The sequence below is a fragment of the Cyanistes caeruleus genome, chromosome 22 (genome assembly GCF_971803275.1).
Source record: "Cyanistes caeruleus chromosome 22, bCyaCae1.hap1.1, whole genome shotgun sequence".
Taxonomy (NCBI): domain Eukaryota; kingdom Metazoa; phylum Chordata; class Aves; order Passeriformes; family Paridae; genus Cyanistes; species Cyanistes caeruleus.
Window position 1 is genome coordinate 4,796,653 of NC_141722.1, and position 17,621 is coordinate 4,814,273.

The following is a 17,621-nucleotide window of genomic DNA, read 5'->3' on the forward strand; positions in this document are numbered from 1 at the left end:
CACAGAAGAAGGCAGAGACAGGCATGGGGTGGGGCTGCAGGAGGTTCTAATGTCACTTAATGAAGTCACTTCATGTCCCTCACCCTCTGAGGGATGGATCCTGCACAGCCAATGGATACCTGAACAGGGGCAGCACCAGCTCTTCTGCTTCCTCACACAGCCCGGGTTCGCCCCCATTCATGCCAAACCGTATAGTCCCCTCAGCAGAAGCCAAAAGTTCCTCATGTTATAAATCCATATTGTGATATTGGCTTTCGCAAGCATTAGGATGAATGTTGTATGCTTTTGCTGTGTCTTTCTCTCTTGCTAGGAAGTTTTAGGTGTAGAAGAATTTCAAATGTTAGAGCTATGTCCCTCTGTACAAAGCAAGATAACCCCAGAGGGCAAGACAGTGGGGCCCAGGCTGTTTTCAGCGGAAGGACAATGGAGCCCGGACTGTTATCATCACTGACCACTTGCAGAGAAAGGAGCCCCAGCTCAAATAAAATGATGACCAGAAGAAATCAAACCTTTATAGCGCATGTTCTAAAAAGGTGGAACCAGGGAGTGGCCACACAAAATACTTCTTGGAAAAGTTTGAATATGCATTAAACCTTCACAGCAGGAGGGGATAAAAAGAGTGTTCCAAAGATATCAGGTGTGTTCCTGGCAAAGCACCAGGGCGCCCGGCCATTTTAACCCTTTGCTTTATCTTTATTTCCTAATTGTCTTTTTGTTTATATTAAACCTTTTATAATTTATTAAGCGAATGATCCTTGTTTTTCACACTCACCACCCACTTCCAGACACTTTTTTCTCAGTCTTCCTTTCCCCTACTGCTGCCAGGTTCTGCATCTGAGATGCAGAATTAAAACAATGATTTTGTCAATGTATTGCTTATTAATTGCTCGAGGTGATTTTTCTAGAATCTGCCTAGCATTGCTCTTTGAACTCAGAGAATTTATGGCACAAAAGCAAAAAATCCCTCAAGATAAACCAAAAAATGTAGGGTGTTCTCACTCTTTCAAGCAAAATCTGTGAGTTTTTCTCTAAATATAACAGCATATTCATTAATTATGTATTTATTTTTTCTTCTTTGGTGTTGCATTTTCTGGCCTTGTGCTGAACTCCACACTATTGTAAAACAAAACCTGTTTTTTCCCTCTCCACTACAGTTCTCCATGGGGGCTGGAAATCTTCACAAAGGAGTTCTCTTGTCTCCCTTTAGAAACCCTTTTAAGCCAGCAGCAGCTTTTGGAGGCCCCTTTCTGAAGGCCTGTGGGGTTCCCCCTTTCTGAAGGCCTGTGGGGTTCCTTGGAAGCCAGCAGAGCGTTCTGAGGGCTCCAGCTCCCAGCTCAAAGGCCCTTTGTGAGCCCTCCTGAAAGGCCCAGGGGCGATGGGGCTGTAGCACCAATCCCAGGTCATGGAAGTGACACTTCCCAGCACCAAGCCTTCTGTCCTGGGAATCCTCCTGGGAGGCTGCAGCAGCACAGGACAAAGGGAAGGGCTCATCCCTCCCTTCCCCGTGGGTTGGTGGCTGCAGAAAGTGACTGTGGCTGCAAAAAATCAGCTTTTTCTTTGCTCCTACTCCTGCTACTTTCCCTGTTCCAGCCCAGCCTTCCAAAGGGAGGCTCCTGCTGAACTTCTGGGGAAAAAGCTCCTGGCACTGGTCAGGACTGGCCACCTCACCTCAGTTTTCTCCCCCATCCTCAACGCATCTTGCTGCAGCTCAAAGGGTCATAAACTCACAGAAGTGCAGCTTTAACCACAATAACCACCCTTTTTCTTGGCTTTTTTCATCTTCCTCCATCTCTTACCATCTGCTTTTCAACTGTAGCAGCAAAGACACTTGGGGATAGCAATCACAAAGTCACAGCCACAAGGTGAGCCCTGGAGAATCTCTTAATAACCCATTTGTAAAGAAATTCTGAGATTAAGACAAAATCCTGCAAGCACTGGGAGGTAAAAACTGAAGGAATTAATGCTCTGAAGAAGAACAAAACCAGGTTTGGGTGCAGCCAATACTTATGAACCCTTTTCCTCACCTGCCTGGCTTGATTCCCTCAGGAGCAGCACGGTTGTAACCACACAGATTGTGAAGTGAAGACCTTTATCCATTGGAGCAGAAATTCTTGCTGTTCTAAAGGAACCTTCCTGCTGGAGGTGAAAGGCAAGCAGTTAATAGCTGGTTCTAAAGTTCCTCATCACTGGGCAAGATCAGTTTGTCCTGGATTTTCTGCTCCTTTTCCTGCAGAGCCACAACTCCAAACCAAGCCTACAGCTGAAAACAGTCACTACTGAGCTCAGCCAGAGCAAATAAAGGCTCTGGTGAAGTTCCCACTGCAGCAAAAAGGATGTGACAAACCTAAAAAAGGGGATTACCCACTGGTGGTTCTCTCCCTGTGGGTTCCCCCCCAGGGAAAGGGCAGGAGAGGAAGCAGCAGTATTTTTAACAGTGTTTGATGTCCAACAAGATACAGGACACCATTACACCAGAAATGATAAAAAATAAATTTAAAATGCCCAAGAACACTTACCATTTATGAGTGTGTAGGCAAAAGCATACTGCATGTGACATGACTTGCTGCTGACTGATATTCATAAAACACTGGATTTAGTGATCTTACCTCATCAGTTTTTAGGAAATGCCCCCAATCCTGCATCCTATGACAACTCTTGGCATTACAGCTCAGTGCTTTCCCTTACTCATTTTTTCTGTACTTTTCAACTAATGAGAGGAATAATTAAAACCTCCACAGAAGGTTCTTTTAAATTTCAATGCTGATTTTGTTGTTGCTACTGTTAAGAAATGTTGCCAAATGGGAATATGTTGATCTTTTTGTGAAAGGACCAGATGAGAGGGCTGAGATCTGAGCTGTACATCAGCCAACACTGACTTTATTATACAACTACTTTTTAGACAAAGTAGCTGCTGCTCTTGGCTGCTGCCAGAGCAGCACAAAAACTGAGCAGCTGCATCAACCATGAGGGTAAAAAAAAAAGGAAAAGAAGCAGCAGCCTTCAGGTTGAGCCAGGGAGGAGCTGTACTTTTCCCAGTAGGTTTAACCTCTAAATTCCTGTTCCTTTTCCCTTACAATTTGGTACCTGCAACAAAATCATCTTTGTTTCAAGCAGCCTCCTCCAAGAAAACCCAAACTAATCAGAGCTGGTAACATATTGCTGGCATCACCTTGAAAAGAAAGTTGTTAAACACACTGCTTACCGATTATCTAAGAGCACGAATAGGGTGTAAATATGGATTAAAAAGCCAGGAAGGAGCCTGTGGCACAAGGCTTTGCCCCTTGCCAGAACCAGAGCACGAATTGAAGGCAGTTTCTCACTTACAGTGACTTCTTTGGTCCGTCTGTCTGTCCGTCTGTCCGTGCAGGAGCAGCTCAGGATGCCCGGCACAGTAGGAGAGGGGATGTCCAGGCTCAAGCATCCCATGCTGGGTTAAATACCCACGAGAGGAGGAGGAGGAGGAGGAGGAGGTGGAGGTGGAGATGGAGGAGTGGCCTCTAAACGTGCCAGCTGGACCAGGGGACACCTGGGGCTTTGGGGAAGGAGGAGACCACACCAAAGGACTGCAGCTCAGTCCAGCAGCTGGATGCTGCAACAAGACTCACAAAATTCTATTACTGGCCTGTGGTGATCCTGTAAAATTCCTCCCTTTGGAACTGTCTCCAGCAGCTATGCCCATTTTTCCTGCCTGTTGATCACACAATCGGCTTTGAAGGACACAATAGAATGTTCATTATCAGTGTTCCTGAAGGCCAAGCTGGAGGAATAGAGACCATAAATTCCATGTCTAGCCACATCCAATACACTGCTTGTGATCTGGAGACTGGATTTCGGATCTTACAGTCTAACGTCTGAAATCCACATCCAGGAGTCTCAGGATGCACAGGAAGAACATAAGAATGAAGAGCAAAACTGTGACCTTCTCCTGACTTAAACTGCAAATAATTCTTAAATGCTGGAATAAATTTCATTACAGGAATAAATAAATAAATACATGATGAATGGCTGGTCTTATGTAGTGTCACAAAACAAGCTGTAGAAGTGGTTGCTACTAATTTGGAAGTAAGAGGGCAAATTTCACATGTAGCCTAATGAGTTAAATCCAGACACTGTTGGTTAAACTTCTGAACAAAGGTAAATGTTTTGATGTGCTGGGTGATGATGCTTTCTGTGAGGTGTATTAATTTAACAACTATTGCTTAATCAATTAAAGATGAAAATAATCTGATCATGAGACTTACTCTTCGAGAAGACACAAATAGGCCTTTTAAACATTAACTTTCCAAAGCTGTCAAGTTGCATGTACTTGACATTAAAGCTACAAAAGCATTAAAGTTACAAAAGCAGTGACTTCCTGCAGCTTTTCAGCCCAAAATTAAAGTATTACAAGAATGATTTTTCGTCCAGAGAATATTAATGAAATTTGCTTTGTGCTAGGACACAATGGGGGGCTCCTCTTGGCAGATCACACGTTCTGCTGCAGCCTTACCTCCTTTCCTTCAGAGCCTGCAGTGATTCTGTGGGGTCACCTCAGTAGACATCCCAAACCTTTGCTGCACTAAGCTCTCCTGGGATCTGCAGGACCTGAGTCTCACAGACAAGCTATGAAGATCTGAGCCAGGCTGGAAAACTGAGGGAATATTTTCACACAAAATATGCTGAAGAGCATTTGAAAAGATTTAATCAGAAAATTTAACCCCTCCAACCTTACATGTTGATATCTCAGAGTTTAAATTTTGTTACTGTTTTGGTATCTCAGAGTTTAAATTCTTGTGGCCAAGTGATACTAAAATTAGAACCAAGAGCCCCTTTTCAGCTCTACAAGTGACAACCCTTCCAGGACGAGTGTGAAGGAAGTTAAAAGCACTTTCCCTGTGCACTTTGCTGGGAAAGGAATAGAAGTGATTTTTCAATCAAGTGACAGGTGAAGAGCAAAATTGTGCTGCAACATTTTCAGCCAGACTTTAAACCCCCTCAGTGATGAAATAGGGCCATCTGTGTTACTTGTACAGCTGCTCCAGGATGGATCAGCTCCTTCTGTCTGTTTGGCTACTAATTCCACAAGTTCCCCCAGAATTTTCATCCTCACAGCCAGGGCTCTGCCCCAGCCCCTGTGCTGTGTCTCACACCACAGAATGTCAGTCTCTGTCAATCCTTGCACATGTTCTGGAGAACCTGAGAAAATCTGAGTTAGGTCTGCACTGGCCACCACTCTGAAAAAAAGAGTAAAATTAATGTTATCCACAAAGGAAGTTGAAAAACAAAGCAGATAGAATAACCATGCTTGTGTATCACAAACCCCAGTGCTGTGTTATAGCTAAAGAGTCACCAGCTGGAAGGTTGAATATGTTTATTTTAGTAGTGTAAGGTGGTTTTACAAACAAATTCTTAAATTTTGCAATATACACAAAAGAATCATTAGAAAGGCAAAATATCCTTTCAATATTAACGACTCTACGCAGCCTGAAATAAAATTAAACCTCTGTTTCTCTTTAAAATTCATCTCAGTAAACATTCTTGTATATCACTGATAAAATGTACATCTATAATAAATGACATCATAACTGGGGACTGGAGGGACACATGACAACATCCCTAAAAATAAAAAGTAAAAAAAAAGGGGGAAGAAAAATTATTACTCTGCTTAGGTTGTTATTTAATTCTAAATATGTCTATCTGAAAAAATTAAATATCTCTCTTTTTTAAACATATCATTGAAAATTTTGCATGACAGTGCAATACAGAAATAGTCAAATTAATCCAAAAAGTGCTATGTACAGCAGCATTGTTAAAATACCATAAGAGATAGTGCTGTTTCAAGAAAAGACTAACATGCTTCGTAGCCATTTCTGAAGTAAAGTCAGAAGGTATTTCCTGTCTATTTTTAGTTATTCCCTTCTCTCTCCTGTCTCAATTCCCTCAGACAATGCCTTGAGACAAGGAACAGTCACAGTTCAGTTTCAGAGTGTGCATGTGTACATACATGTGCAGACATATCTTTGCATACACACAGGTGTGTATATATAGAGATATAGATATATATAAAGAGATATATAAACAGGCTGGGTTTATAAAAGCATTGTTTTGGAACAAGAGAGGTCTTCTTCAAAGAGGAAATATGAATTTTCACCAAGATAAGGAGGTCCACGATGAAGATGGACTGTATCTACTACATTATTAATTCACACCCTCAGAGGCCTCAAACTCTTCCAGAAAATAAAATGTGATTTTAAGTTCAGCCTCCTTACATCACTCCATGATTTGTAAGAGCAAAATTTACCTTAGCTGTTGTTAGCATCACATTTAGCTATTAAACATCAAGGTTACCTATTGTCAGAAGAATTACTGAAATTAGTAAAGACCAAGAGCAAACTGCAAATGCAAGAAGTGGTCACACACAAAGGAGGCCAAATTGGAGGCTGGGCAAAGTGCAATTAAAAATGAATCCTCATCTATTCTTTTGGAGTTGTGACATTAAGGCCTCAAGGGGAGGCCAGGAAGAACCAAGCCGTGGCAGGATGTTTTGGGCCTCTCAGGACACTGTGTTTTGCAGACAGGAGTGTAAACAGTGCCCAGTGCTGCCAGGGTCACAGTCTGAGCATGAAGAACACCTCAGTGTCTGCCCCACTGTCAGGCTGGGCTTTGGGCAAGGATGGCAGGGTGGTGTGGGCAGCAGGGTCAGTGCAGCCAGCCCTACCCACGCTGCAGGCACCCTCAGGGTTGCCCCTCTCTTCAATGGGGCTCCCCCCTAGCTGTGCCCGGCCCTGCAGGCGCTGCCGCTCCTGGGCCTGCCGTGCTCTGTTGGCGATATAGCGCACGCGGCTCTGGCTGCGCGATGACGACCGGCGCAGCAGCCCAACACTCTCCCCCTCCTCCTCCGACTCACTGGGCTCAAGGCTGATCGGGGAGGTGATGTCGTTTTCCTGTTGAAAGGCTGTCAGCTTCTTCAGCTGCTCAGTCAGTTTGTCCTGGGATTTGGCTGAGGGCCACAGGCCCGAGGAGCGGCGCTGCTCTCGCATGGAGCGGGTGACGAAGCTCCTGCTGATGCTGCGGTATTTGCTCTCAAAAGTGCATACAATGTCGTCAGACGTAAGGTCCCCGAGGCTTTTGGACTTTGTCTGGTTATTCCCAACCATGTCATGCACTTTGGATTTGTTAGAGGACTGCCTGAGACTCTCCATGTAGAGTCTACTCCAGGTGTGCCTTCTAGGAATGGACGAGAACGTGTCCTGAGGGCTCCTGGATAGGGGCCGGGGGCACAGCTCATCAGCTGGCAGCTGACCAGACCTCAGGTTGGGGTTGGACTTGCTCTTGCCTACCATTGGCATCTCGTTGCTGCAGGCAGTGGCGGAGCGTGGGCGCATCCCCTTCCTGATGGCCAGGGGCTCCAGGCTGTCATGGCGGATGCCCAGGTCCGGGAGGCTTTTGCGAGCCAGGCTGGGGAGAGAGAGGTCAATGACAGTGTCATTGGAGGACATGCTGGACGAGGAGGACATGCTGTCACGGTGGCTGCTGCAGTCCAGCTTGCTCCAGATCCGGTCATTGACAGTGGCATCAAAGTACACTTCTGCTGCTGGAGACAGGCTGCTTGGAATTTTTATTAAGGCTGAGGAGTCTGATGTCTTCAGTCCTTCATTCTTTGCCCTTCTTGCCAACATATAAGAGCTCATGTGAGAAATAGAAACAGGGAGAGCCTGTGCGGCCTGGGCTTTCTGGGGAGAATCTGCCTGTGTGCTGTTAATGACATTGCTTTGCTGGGGTGGAACAGCTGCTGCACCCAGGTTTTGCCCTTTGGATTCAGAGGTGCTTTTCATGTCTGCTAATACCTGACCTGGTTGGTTGTTTTTCTTCTGGTAGTTTCCTACAGGTTGGCCAGCACTGTGACCTGCTGCCTGTACCAGTCTGGCTTTTTGGGGATGTGCTGCTGATCCACCCCAATCTTCAGCCTCGCTGCACCATGTCCAGCTATTTCCTTCTGTGGGACATTCTGCCACACTTGTCCTCTCACCCTCTGGGGTTACTAAACCTGCGTCAGCTGCTCTTGGGGCATCCTGCCCTTGGTCTTCTGCAGCCAGATTTGTTCCTTGTTCTCTGGAGGGTAGGGGCTCCTGAGGCTGGTTGGGTGTGCTGCTTCCCTCTGATGGAGCTTCGGTGGAATGATCAGACCCAGATCCTTCCTCAGAATCACTGTAAGGGGTAACGGGCAGAGGGAAGAGAAGGCTGCAGTGATGCTTCTCATTGGCAAGGACAGGCTCTTCTGTAATCGTTTCTAGGCTGCATAAAGAAGTGACTGACCTCTGGATTGAGAAGTAGCAGATGTCTGCTTGGGAGGCATGAAAAGAAAAAGAAACAAGAAAAACAGAGATACAGGGTTAGTTATCTCTTAGAAATGACAGCTTAGACTAAGATTCATTCCTTATGTGTTGCCATTTTGTTTTCAAGGTACTAGTTGTCTATGTTAATCATGATTTTAAAAATAACTTGTGATTTCAAATGCCTGGCCAAAGGCAGTAAAACATTTTGCACATTCAGTTTTGGCTGCACAAATCCCTCAGAAGAAATCTCAGTCCATGCACAGCAGCACCATGTGACTGCTCTGGTTTTCTTATCAAACAACAACAGTACCCAGAATTTTTTGCCCTTTGTGTCCCCTTTTGTAAACCAACTTTGCTTCCTTCACCATCCAGCACCACTTGCTTTGCAGTTTTCCTTCTTTCCAGCACTCAAACAGGTCAGGGTATCAGAGCACAGTCAGAGCATGTACAATAATCAAAATACCAGTTTGACCAGCAGATGTGATCCCAATAACCAACCACTCAGCAGCACAGGACTTGTGGAGCAGATTATATATAATCTACACACAGTGGAATGTTGGCAATGGGACTTTTAAAAACAAAAAAAAACTTTAAGCAGACTTTATTCTTCTTAAAAAAACTTGGTAATTCCTATTTAAAAAAAACTCTGCAGACAGATGGGTCATGAACAGCAGGCTGAGAGTGCATCCCTGGAGAATCCCTACAGCCACCAATTACCTGGAGAAAATGCTCCATTCTGTGCAATGTTTATCACCTGCACCCTGGGAGCCAAAGCAATCATGCCAAAAAGATTATTTCCCGTATCTCCAAAGCACAGTGCAGACATGCATTCCAGAACTAATAAAACACCACCAAGCCAGACCACAATCTTAAGGATACACGAGCAGGTAATTATTGGGTAGCAAACAAACAGAAGCCAGGACTACAGGCAACAGGGTGCTCGAATCAGGGACACTCAGCAGACATTACCTTTGACTTGCTTGTCCTTTCAGTTCTTAACTAGAGAGAGAGTGTGCATGTAGAATAATAGGACAGAACAGAGGAAAAATCCAGTTAATGTAGGGAAGGCAGGTGCAGATAACAGGATAAATTAGTGCTGTGGGAGGGAAAGGAGACATACAGGAATATTCACACATGGTTGTAGGATCCTAAGAACTTCTGACCAACCAGAGCACTCAATGGAATCCACACATGGACAGATATTAAGTTAATTTTTTTTATCACACAAGAATGAAAATATTTATTAGTGTTGAAGAAACACACTCCACTGGACAGGGGAATAGAATCACAGAATCATGGAATCATGGAATCATGGAATCATGGAATCACAGAGTGGTTTGTGGCAGAAAGGACCCTAAAAATCAAGTTTCAAGTACCCTGACATAGGAAATGACATCTTCCAGGCTGCTTAGAGGAAGTTGGACTTCTCCAAAGCCCTCTCATAATGGAAAACATCACCTGCACTCCCAGAACCTGCCCAGGGAATACCAGGCCTTTCCTTTGGCACCAGGATTTCCAGCCCAGGGCAGGAACTCAGGGATGGGAGCAGTTCTTTCCTGGACTGTCCTGCATTAGCTGGTAGTGTTGGAAGGGAATCAGGCATGTGTGCCCATAATCCAAATCCAACATTCCAGACTCTCAGTGTCTGGAGGAGTGTCCAGAAGAGCCCAGAACTGATCAGACTTATGAACTCTCCTTCTCCCTATCCATCAGCAAAGACTGGGGCATGCTTGGAAGGGAAATCATTGAAAAATGTAACACTGGTGCCATAATGGGCCAGCTATAGTTTCCTGCCTTATCCCGGGGGCTCACTTCCCCCAGCAGAATACCAATTCCCAAGTGCAGCCTTGGAGTTGGTTTCCCTGGTTTCCTGGCCCAAGGCATGGCCTTGCAGGAGGATGGGAAAGGGAGCTGTTTGTGCAAACAGAGGGGCTGTCACTGGACCAGCAGCAGCCAGTCCAAGGCACCATTTCATCATTTTAAGGGTTTGCTGATTCCATGCTTGGGAAGTCAGATGGATTTAATCAAATTTCAAGCATATCACAATATTTGTTTAGTTACTTGGGGACTGGCAGGGAAGCTGGCACTGATAATGGGAAATGGTTTCATGTGTCACAGTACTCAGAGTTTGTGAAAAGCCCAATGCCAATAATTTAGGCATAGAAAGAGTTCTGCTGCTTTGGATTAACTGCAAGACACGGGAACCAGCAAACTTCTCCCCTCCCATTGTCCTGGTATTTTCCTAAAAGCCCAAAGCAGATATTGGAAAAATATGTTAAAAAAAAAAAAAATAAAAAAAAATAAAAATAGAAGGTACATTGCAGACACCCAACTAGATTAAACTGGTCAAATAAATAAAATATCTCAAATCTCGTTTGAGGCTGTTTGAGGCTTTCAAAGAAGCCCACTATAGGAGGGCAATCAGAATCTGTTACTAAAAAATGGATTACATCTTAGGAAAGGCACCAAAGTCACTTCACGGTTCCTGAAAATGTAATCATCGGTGTCCAAATTTCTTGGACAATTAATGAGGAAGGTGAGGGATTTGAAGAGGAGCTCTTTCAGTCACAGCCAAAAGCTGCACTTCTTACTTTCTCCTTACAATTCTGTGAAGCAGCAAATTCTTATCAAAATCTCTTTCCTACTCTCCCATTGCCAGCCAAATCAAGAGGAAAAATGCCATTTTTCTTACTAAAAGATATCCTTTGATTGCTTTGATCTCCCATCTTTACAAACCCCCAGTTCACAGTACAGGTGCAGTCACACAGTCCCAGTGATCACACTCCTGTTTCTGGCATGAAACAACCACAAAATACTGCAGCTTTAGGAATTTTCTTCTAAGTGGGCACATTTTGGTTTGCAGTGGGGAATGCCAGGAGTGGCCCAGCCTGGCATATCACACACTCTGCTGCTCAGTGCTGTGCAGCTCTGCCTTCAGAGCCAGGGAATGTGTCTAACAGTACAGCAGAAATGTTTGCATACAAATTTAGGACTAGAATGGGCTGCTGTGTTTATAAAATATGGTCTCCTGAACACTCCAGAGCAGAGAATTCCATCCAGTAATTCCTGGACTGACAGCAGTGATTTTGCAAGATCTTTGAGGAGGGAACAGGTTTATTGTTATAAGAGAGCACATTAGACATCATTCCTGATGTGGTTATCCCTCAGTGGAACACAAAGGCTGATAAATGGAAATATTATTTGTTGATATGGGTTTTCCATATTCAATCTCATTTAATGCTCTGGTTTGGATCTTAAAATTTACTTAGTATCATACCACATTCACTAAGGAAACCAAGGAAACAAAAACCCTGACCAAACAATCCCAACATTTATGGACTACTAACAATGTCACTACTGCAGATGGTTAACTAGGCATGGCAAGGACTAATCTAAACCAGACACATCTACAAAAAAGAAAATAAAAATATTTATGCAGATTTATTTTTTGTCATTGACAAAATTTAAAAAAAAAGACCTCTTGACAGCCAAACAACATAAAGGAGCTTCTAAGTAAGAATGCTATGCAGAAGCTGAGACAATGATGTAATCTACAGTGGAGAAGGGTGAAGAAAATCTGGTCTTACCAGTAAAGAATATGGGGGATTTACTTCGAATTTCCTCCAGTTTTTGAACGAACAAGGCATTCATTTCCCTCTGTAGGGTGCCCACTTGCCTTCGAGAAGGTTCAGACCAGTGCTTGGGGAATTCTGGGCTTCCAAGGCTTTCTAGACTGCTGGAGTTTGAGGATATAGAGCCATTGCTGGCTGCAACCAAGTTGACAGTGCTTCCATACTTGCCACCTGATGGGCACTGCCACCACTGCCGGGAATGAGCCTTTATTCCGTGACACTTAGAATCACCACTTGTCTTCCCTGGGGTCACAAAATACTGAGTGCTCCTTGTCAGATCATCTGCAGTTCCAGGGCTGCTGCAAGGCTGCAAATCTGAGTGTGGCCTGGGCTGCCCTCTGATAACCCAGGTCCTGAGCTCTACCCTCTCCTCTGCACTGCTGGTCTGCCCAGGGTGCAGGGAGTCTCTAGCAATGGGCCTGCCAGTGTGGTCACTCCACGGCCCCTCTGGGTCAGGGCTCTCTTTGGAGCCAATCATGCATTTCATGCAGTTGGTGGCCACTCCAATCCTGCCTGAGCTGTTGATGGCACAGCGGGCGAAGACGCTTTGCTTCTCGCCCTGGGGCTCCTGCAGCCTCACCCTGTGTGCCCTGGGCAAGGGCTCACTGAAAGGAGCCCTGGGGTGGGCACAGCTCTGCCCTGGCCCTTTGGGAGAGCCCTGGGCCTTACCTTTCAAGCCCTTGCCAGGTGCCTCCCCACTGGCACCGTCTTGGGGAGCTGGGGACAGGGAAGTACTTTCTGGCTCTTGCACAAAGCGAGGCTGGGAGGCAGCTTCCACTTCCCGCCCTTCTCCAGCCCCTGCAGAGCTGCTGTCCTTTGTATCAAAAGCAATTTCAGGAAAGCCCTTCTTGTTCCTCTTCTGGCTCTTGGTGGGTGCACTGGCTGTCCGTCGCAGGATGTGGCTGCTAAAGGAATGTTTGCGATGGAGCTGCCCAGCAGCATGACTGTCCAGAGAGGCCTGCTTTGGATTTCTGAGAAATAGCCCTTTTAGACCTAGAGCTTGTTTGGCCTACAAAAGAAATAAGGAAAGATTAAAAATATAAAAAGTGCCTTATAAAAAATGCAAGGCTCTTCCTCAGGGCATAGGAACTCATGAGCAAATGATCATTCACATACAGAGTCTCCTGCTATATTCCTACCATCAGCATGAGAACTAACCCAGAAATAGGACAGGCATTAAAAATGAAAAAAAAACCACTAACAGCAGCTTTCCAAAATAACACATTTCTTTTTTTTTTTTTCAGCTATGTTTTTAGATAACATTTTCCAGCCACACTTATCTCTGTATTTGTCATCATTTTCTTTCTAGCATGTAACTACTTACAACATCTACATAAACATTAAAGCTATTGAGAAGACAAAAAAAAAAAAAAGAAATATTTCTGTCTACAAGGATTTCATTCTGAAAGCTGAAGAGTTTCTCGGTTTCACCCAAAGCAGGTATATTTAATGTTCTTGTTGTAAATGCATTTTCTAGGAATTGCTGCGAAATAAACACTGACCATAAAATAGAGTCATTTTTCAGTATAAAGGAGTTCTACACTTCAATTGAATAGAGCATTGTCATGAACAGCAGTTAACTATACACACACAAAAGATCATTGAGTATTTCAATTTCTACCTGTGTGATTACATTTTGGTAATTTTTCCTACCATACAACACTTATCCCAAGACACTCGTGTATGTTTTCAGCACTGAGGAAACACACTATAAACAAGGGAAGTTAGTCAGTGTCATAATACAGTTCTCCATAGTCTTCAGTAGTTATTTAAGCATTAAACACATAAATTCACCATCATAAATTTCCCACCACCATACAACTGATTTACATTTCAATGAAACAGAGTTTCAGCATTCCTGCAGACATTCCAGGTGTACTTGCCAACTTTTCAAGCAGCAGGCTGATGCCTGAAACAGTGTTGGTTTGCTCAGAGATCACTTAAAGCACAGAAGGGTATTTCTCTTTTAATCTATTTCTCCCCCTTTGTTCTCTTTATTTCCCAGTTAGATCAGACTTTTGAGCAGCTGTAGCATCAAGAACAAATAAACCCAGAGTACATCATGATGGAAGTGCATTTTAAGAAGCCCATGACAGAACCTGACCAGCAGCCATGCTTGCTGGCACTCACAGCACTGTTCCAGTTTTGCCCTGTGATGTCACATGAGGTCACATTTCTGCAGGGCCAAAAAATGGCACAGAGGTGTCTCATTTAAATTACAATGGTCTTTCACCCCCAAATAAACATTTGAGTGCATGCCCATGCATTTCCAATTCTGCTGTGCAGGACTTAATGGACAGATATTGGCTGCCCTGTGCACTGAGCCTGGGCTAAGAGCTGCTTTTAGCCCAAGTGTCTTCCCCAAGCTGCCATGAGGGACCAAGGTTTATTTGGCTGGCACAAGGACCAATAAAAGTGTTCATAATATTACTTTATAAAATAATATTTAGTGAATTATAATTGTCAGAACTTTATTTATCACATGCCAATTTCCAGTGTGAGTAGGACATTATCAAAAATTTAGGATAAGATAAAGATGATAAAGGGATTGATTTTTCCCATGTAAGGTAAATATTAAATATTGGAAGATCTGTGAGAGCCAAACTATTGAACAGTCTGCTTGGATTACTGGACGACAAGCTGGAAAGTACACGATTTTTTTCTGTAACAATCAGACAATATAAATATTTGCAAAACCCAGGAAAAAACTGACATACAAACAACACAGACAAATAATATCCACCAAAAAGAAAAGGGAAGCACTGATGGAATGGGTGACACGCAGTGCAGGGCCCCAGGTGTTATTCTGGTTTGCTTGGTGTAGCTTTGTTAAGCTGGACACTATTGCTTGAATCAATGGAGCGATTCAAGAACCCAAAGGCAGATTTGGTTAACTTGGGGGGAAAAAAAGCTTTTAAAAGAAGGAAAAATTAAAAGAGAGCAATTTTGAGGGAGATCCAGGACATCGTGCTTTCAGCTTCCAGCCCAGCTTTTACAGGGCTGTTTCACTCTCTAAAGAAGACTTGAAAAACAGCACACAGGCTTTTCCCACAATTTAGCAAATGATTCACTGTCAATGCTCTTTTCATATGAAGGAAGGGGTTTGAATTATTGTCCTCAAGAGAAAAGGAAGGAGAGGGAGAGGCTGAGAGAAGGGGGAGCATGGCAGGACTTTTATCCTGGATCTGCTTCACACAGGGAGAGCTCTCTGGCTGTCAATGACCCCACAGGAGTGACCCAGTCAAATGTCACAATTCATGTTCCATGAGTTGGAGAGCTCGAAAAATGCTAACAAGGAAACATTGATGCTAATGAAGCTACCAGCTCAAGGCATGCAGGTGTGTGGTGGTGTCTGCACCTCCCTGAGACAGGAGGGGTACCTTCAAGGCGTCAAAAAACGCTCTGCTTCTAAAAGGAGACTTTTTTGACATAGAGAAGCCCACTGAAATCACAAACAGACAGAGTAAAGGCAGAGTAACAGTGAGGGAGGCTCTCAGAGATAGGCACATCTAGAATAACCACAAGAAATTCTGCAGTACACAAGCAGACCACAGAAGAGACAGAAACAAAGAACAGCCTTTCCAGGAAACAGAGCAATCTGAAAGAGATTTCAGACACAAGTTAAGATGAAAAAAAAACCATCTAAGACTGTTTTAGTAACACCAAGCTACTGAGCAGGTGGAAAATCTCCACTTATAAAAGAGTCCCAAAATGTAAATGTTTGCTTTAGAATCTCTGGATTAATAAAGAATGAGTAAAACCAGGCTGATAATTGGGGTGATTTTTCTGCCCATAAATAAGAGAGGAGAAAAGAAAAAAATCTAATTTGGACAGCACTCTGTTAACTGAAAATCAAAGCAGAAAGTGATTCAGACAAACCAAACCAGAAAGGGATGTGTAATATATGTTCCACATTTTCAGTAGTTTTTATTAAAAATTATAAATTACAAAAAAACAAAAAAAATCCAAAACCACAACAGCAAACCCAGAGAGACTGCAGTGACAATGAGAAGCAACCAAGGAACACCAAAAGAAAAATCTATGTCCCAAAAATACTGCCGAAGTTTAAATGGACAGGTTGCCCTTCTGCAAACTACCACCAGCCAGTCACTCATGAAGAAGTTAGTAAGAGCAAAAAATTATGAAACACTAGGAAATTTGGGCTAAACAGAGAGAGAATTTGCCAGGGGAGGTTGAAATTGAAAATACTTCAAATATTCACAGAGGATGAACACGGTCCTTTCTATTAAACACTGCTGGCAAGGGCAGCAACTTGGGAGCTGATGGAGTTCAGTAACTAAGAGGTGATTAAAGTCTAGCAGTTAAAAAAAGCTGTTTTCCTGTTCAGGAATTGCTCGAATTGCCCCTTGGAGGAGGACCTGGGCATTCCCAGCCCGTTGGATGCCTCCTCCTGCTGTCGCGATGCTGACATTGCACCTTGCTGCTGCGGGACCAAGATCCTCAAGGCCTTGCAAGGTGCTTTGTACCTGAATTTCATTGACATTGACAGCACAGAACACTGCACTGAGAGGACAGGAGCTGTCACATTTTTATCTGGTCTAGGAAAAGTCTGAAATTAGGGCTTTACTTTTGTGAAATTGAGATGTGGCTCCTTGAGAGTTAATTTCCTGCATGCGAAGCAAATGAACCCTTAATAACAGAAAAGGAGTGTAAATATGTCCAACTATTACTAGAATCACCTTTCCTCTGCATTTTAAGAGTTATTATGGTAAAAAAAAAATCGAAAGCAAATAAGCTTGAAGGATTTAATTAAATTTAAAATGCCAAAACATCAGACAGAGCCTTTATAGCATCAGCTTTGCAGGGAACAAGTGTTCAGGGTGAAGGTGTGTAACCTTTGGTTTAGCAAGGTGCACTCACAGGATTGGACAAAATTACATTATGTATATAAATGTGTGTTCTGCAATGAAATAACTTTCCCTTATGGCTTCCTCAAAAAGGTACTGCAGGAATCTCTTTTATAACTTCCCTACGATTTGCCTTTATCTCCATGAATATTCAGAAAGATCTCAAGCTACCATGACAAGCACAGAGATAAATTTTACTCTAAGTGAACAAAAATGTCAGCCTGGACCTTCACCCACTGAGCTTCCCTGGTGTGATACAAGATCCTGGCAGCTCCTGTGAGGGTGTTGCACACCGCAGAGACACTCACCTTACCACAGATGTCATTTATAGCCACATGCACAAAGATGGAAGCCTCTTCTATGCCTTCCAGGTACACGTGCCTGTAACCTGAAACAGAGGGAGCAGAGCTGGCTCAGGGTTGGGACAGGTCACAGGAGGAGCAGCTGCAGACTTTTCTTTTGTGAGCAGCAGAAGAGATCAAGCAGGTTTCTCACAGCGAGGATCCAAGCTCAAGCATCACCTTGTCACACTCAGGTACCTCAGCCATACCACTTTCAAACTTCACCCCCATTTTTTGTCATGATTTCATAGAACAGCCCTGCCCTGTTTCATCCAGGGTCCATTATTGCTGCTGTCAAGCCACAATTTATCCACATTATCTCCTCTGGACTTTCAGTCCATCATTAAGACTGCAAACCTTTCATCCAAGGTCAGTTTACTGAGACTGGATTTTTTTTTAATCTTAAACACAAACTTTTTCTTTACTTTGAAAGGAAAGAAAAATACACAAGAAGCTTTAATGTGA

At 43.7% G+C, this 17,621-nt stretch overlaps 2 protein-coding genes across 3 annotated transcripts in view; both read right to left on the bottom strand.

The window, feature by feature from the left end:
• The window catches only part of LOC111938622 (putative glutamate receptor), a 12,706-nt gene extending 7,887 nt beyond the window's left edge, over nt 1–4,819 (bottom strand). Inside the window, exons 1-3 of the mRNA XM_023940438.2 lie at nt 4,490–4,819; nt 3,325–3,955; nt 2,025–2,136 (exon numbers count right to left, since the gene is read on the bottom strand). Of these exons, the coding sequence (XP_023796206.2) occupies nt 2,025–2,136; nt 3,325–3,426 (214 nt within the window). The 5' untranslated portion in view covers nt 3,427–3,955; nt 4,490–4,819. The remainder of the gene's footprint in view (nt 1–2,024; nt 2,137–3,324; nt 3,956–4,489) is intronic.
• Nucleotides 4,820–5,333: 514 nt separating this feature from the next.
• Nucleotides 5,334–17,621, bottom strand: part of PLCH2 (phospholipase C eta 2) — a 79,801-nt gene continuing 67,513 nt past the window's right edge. For both annotated transcript variants that reach the window (XM_086860535.1, XM_086860536.1), the window contains 3 exons: nt 17,124–17,203; nt 11,903–12,956; nt 5,334–8,320 (listed from right to left, as the gene is read on the bottom strand). In XM_086860535.1, the coding sequence (XP_086716661.1) occupies nt 6,588–8,320; nt 11,903–12,956; nt 17,124–17,203 (2,867 nt within the window). In that variant the 3' untranslated portion in view covers nt 5,334–6,587. The remainder of the gene's footprint in view (nt 8,321–11,902; nt 12,957–17,123; nt 17,204–17,621) is intronic.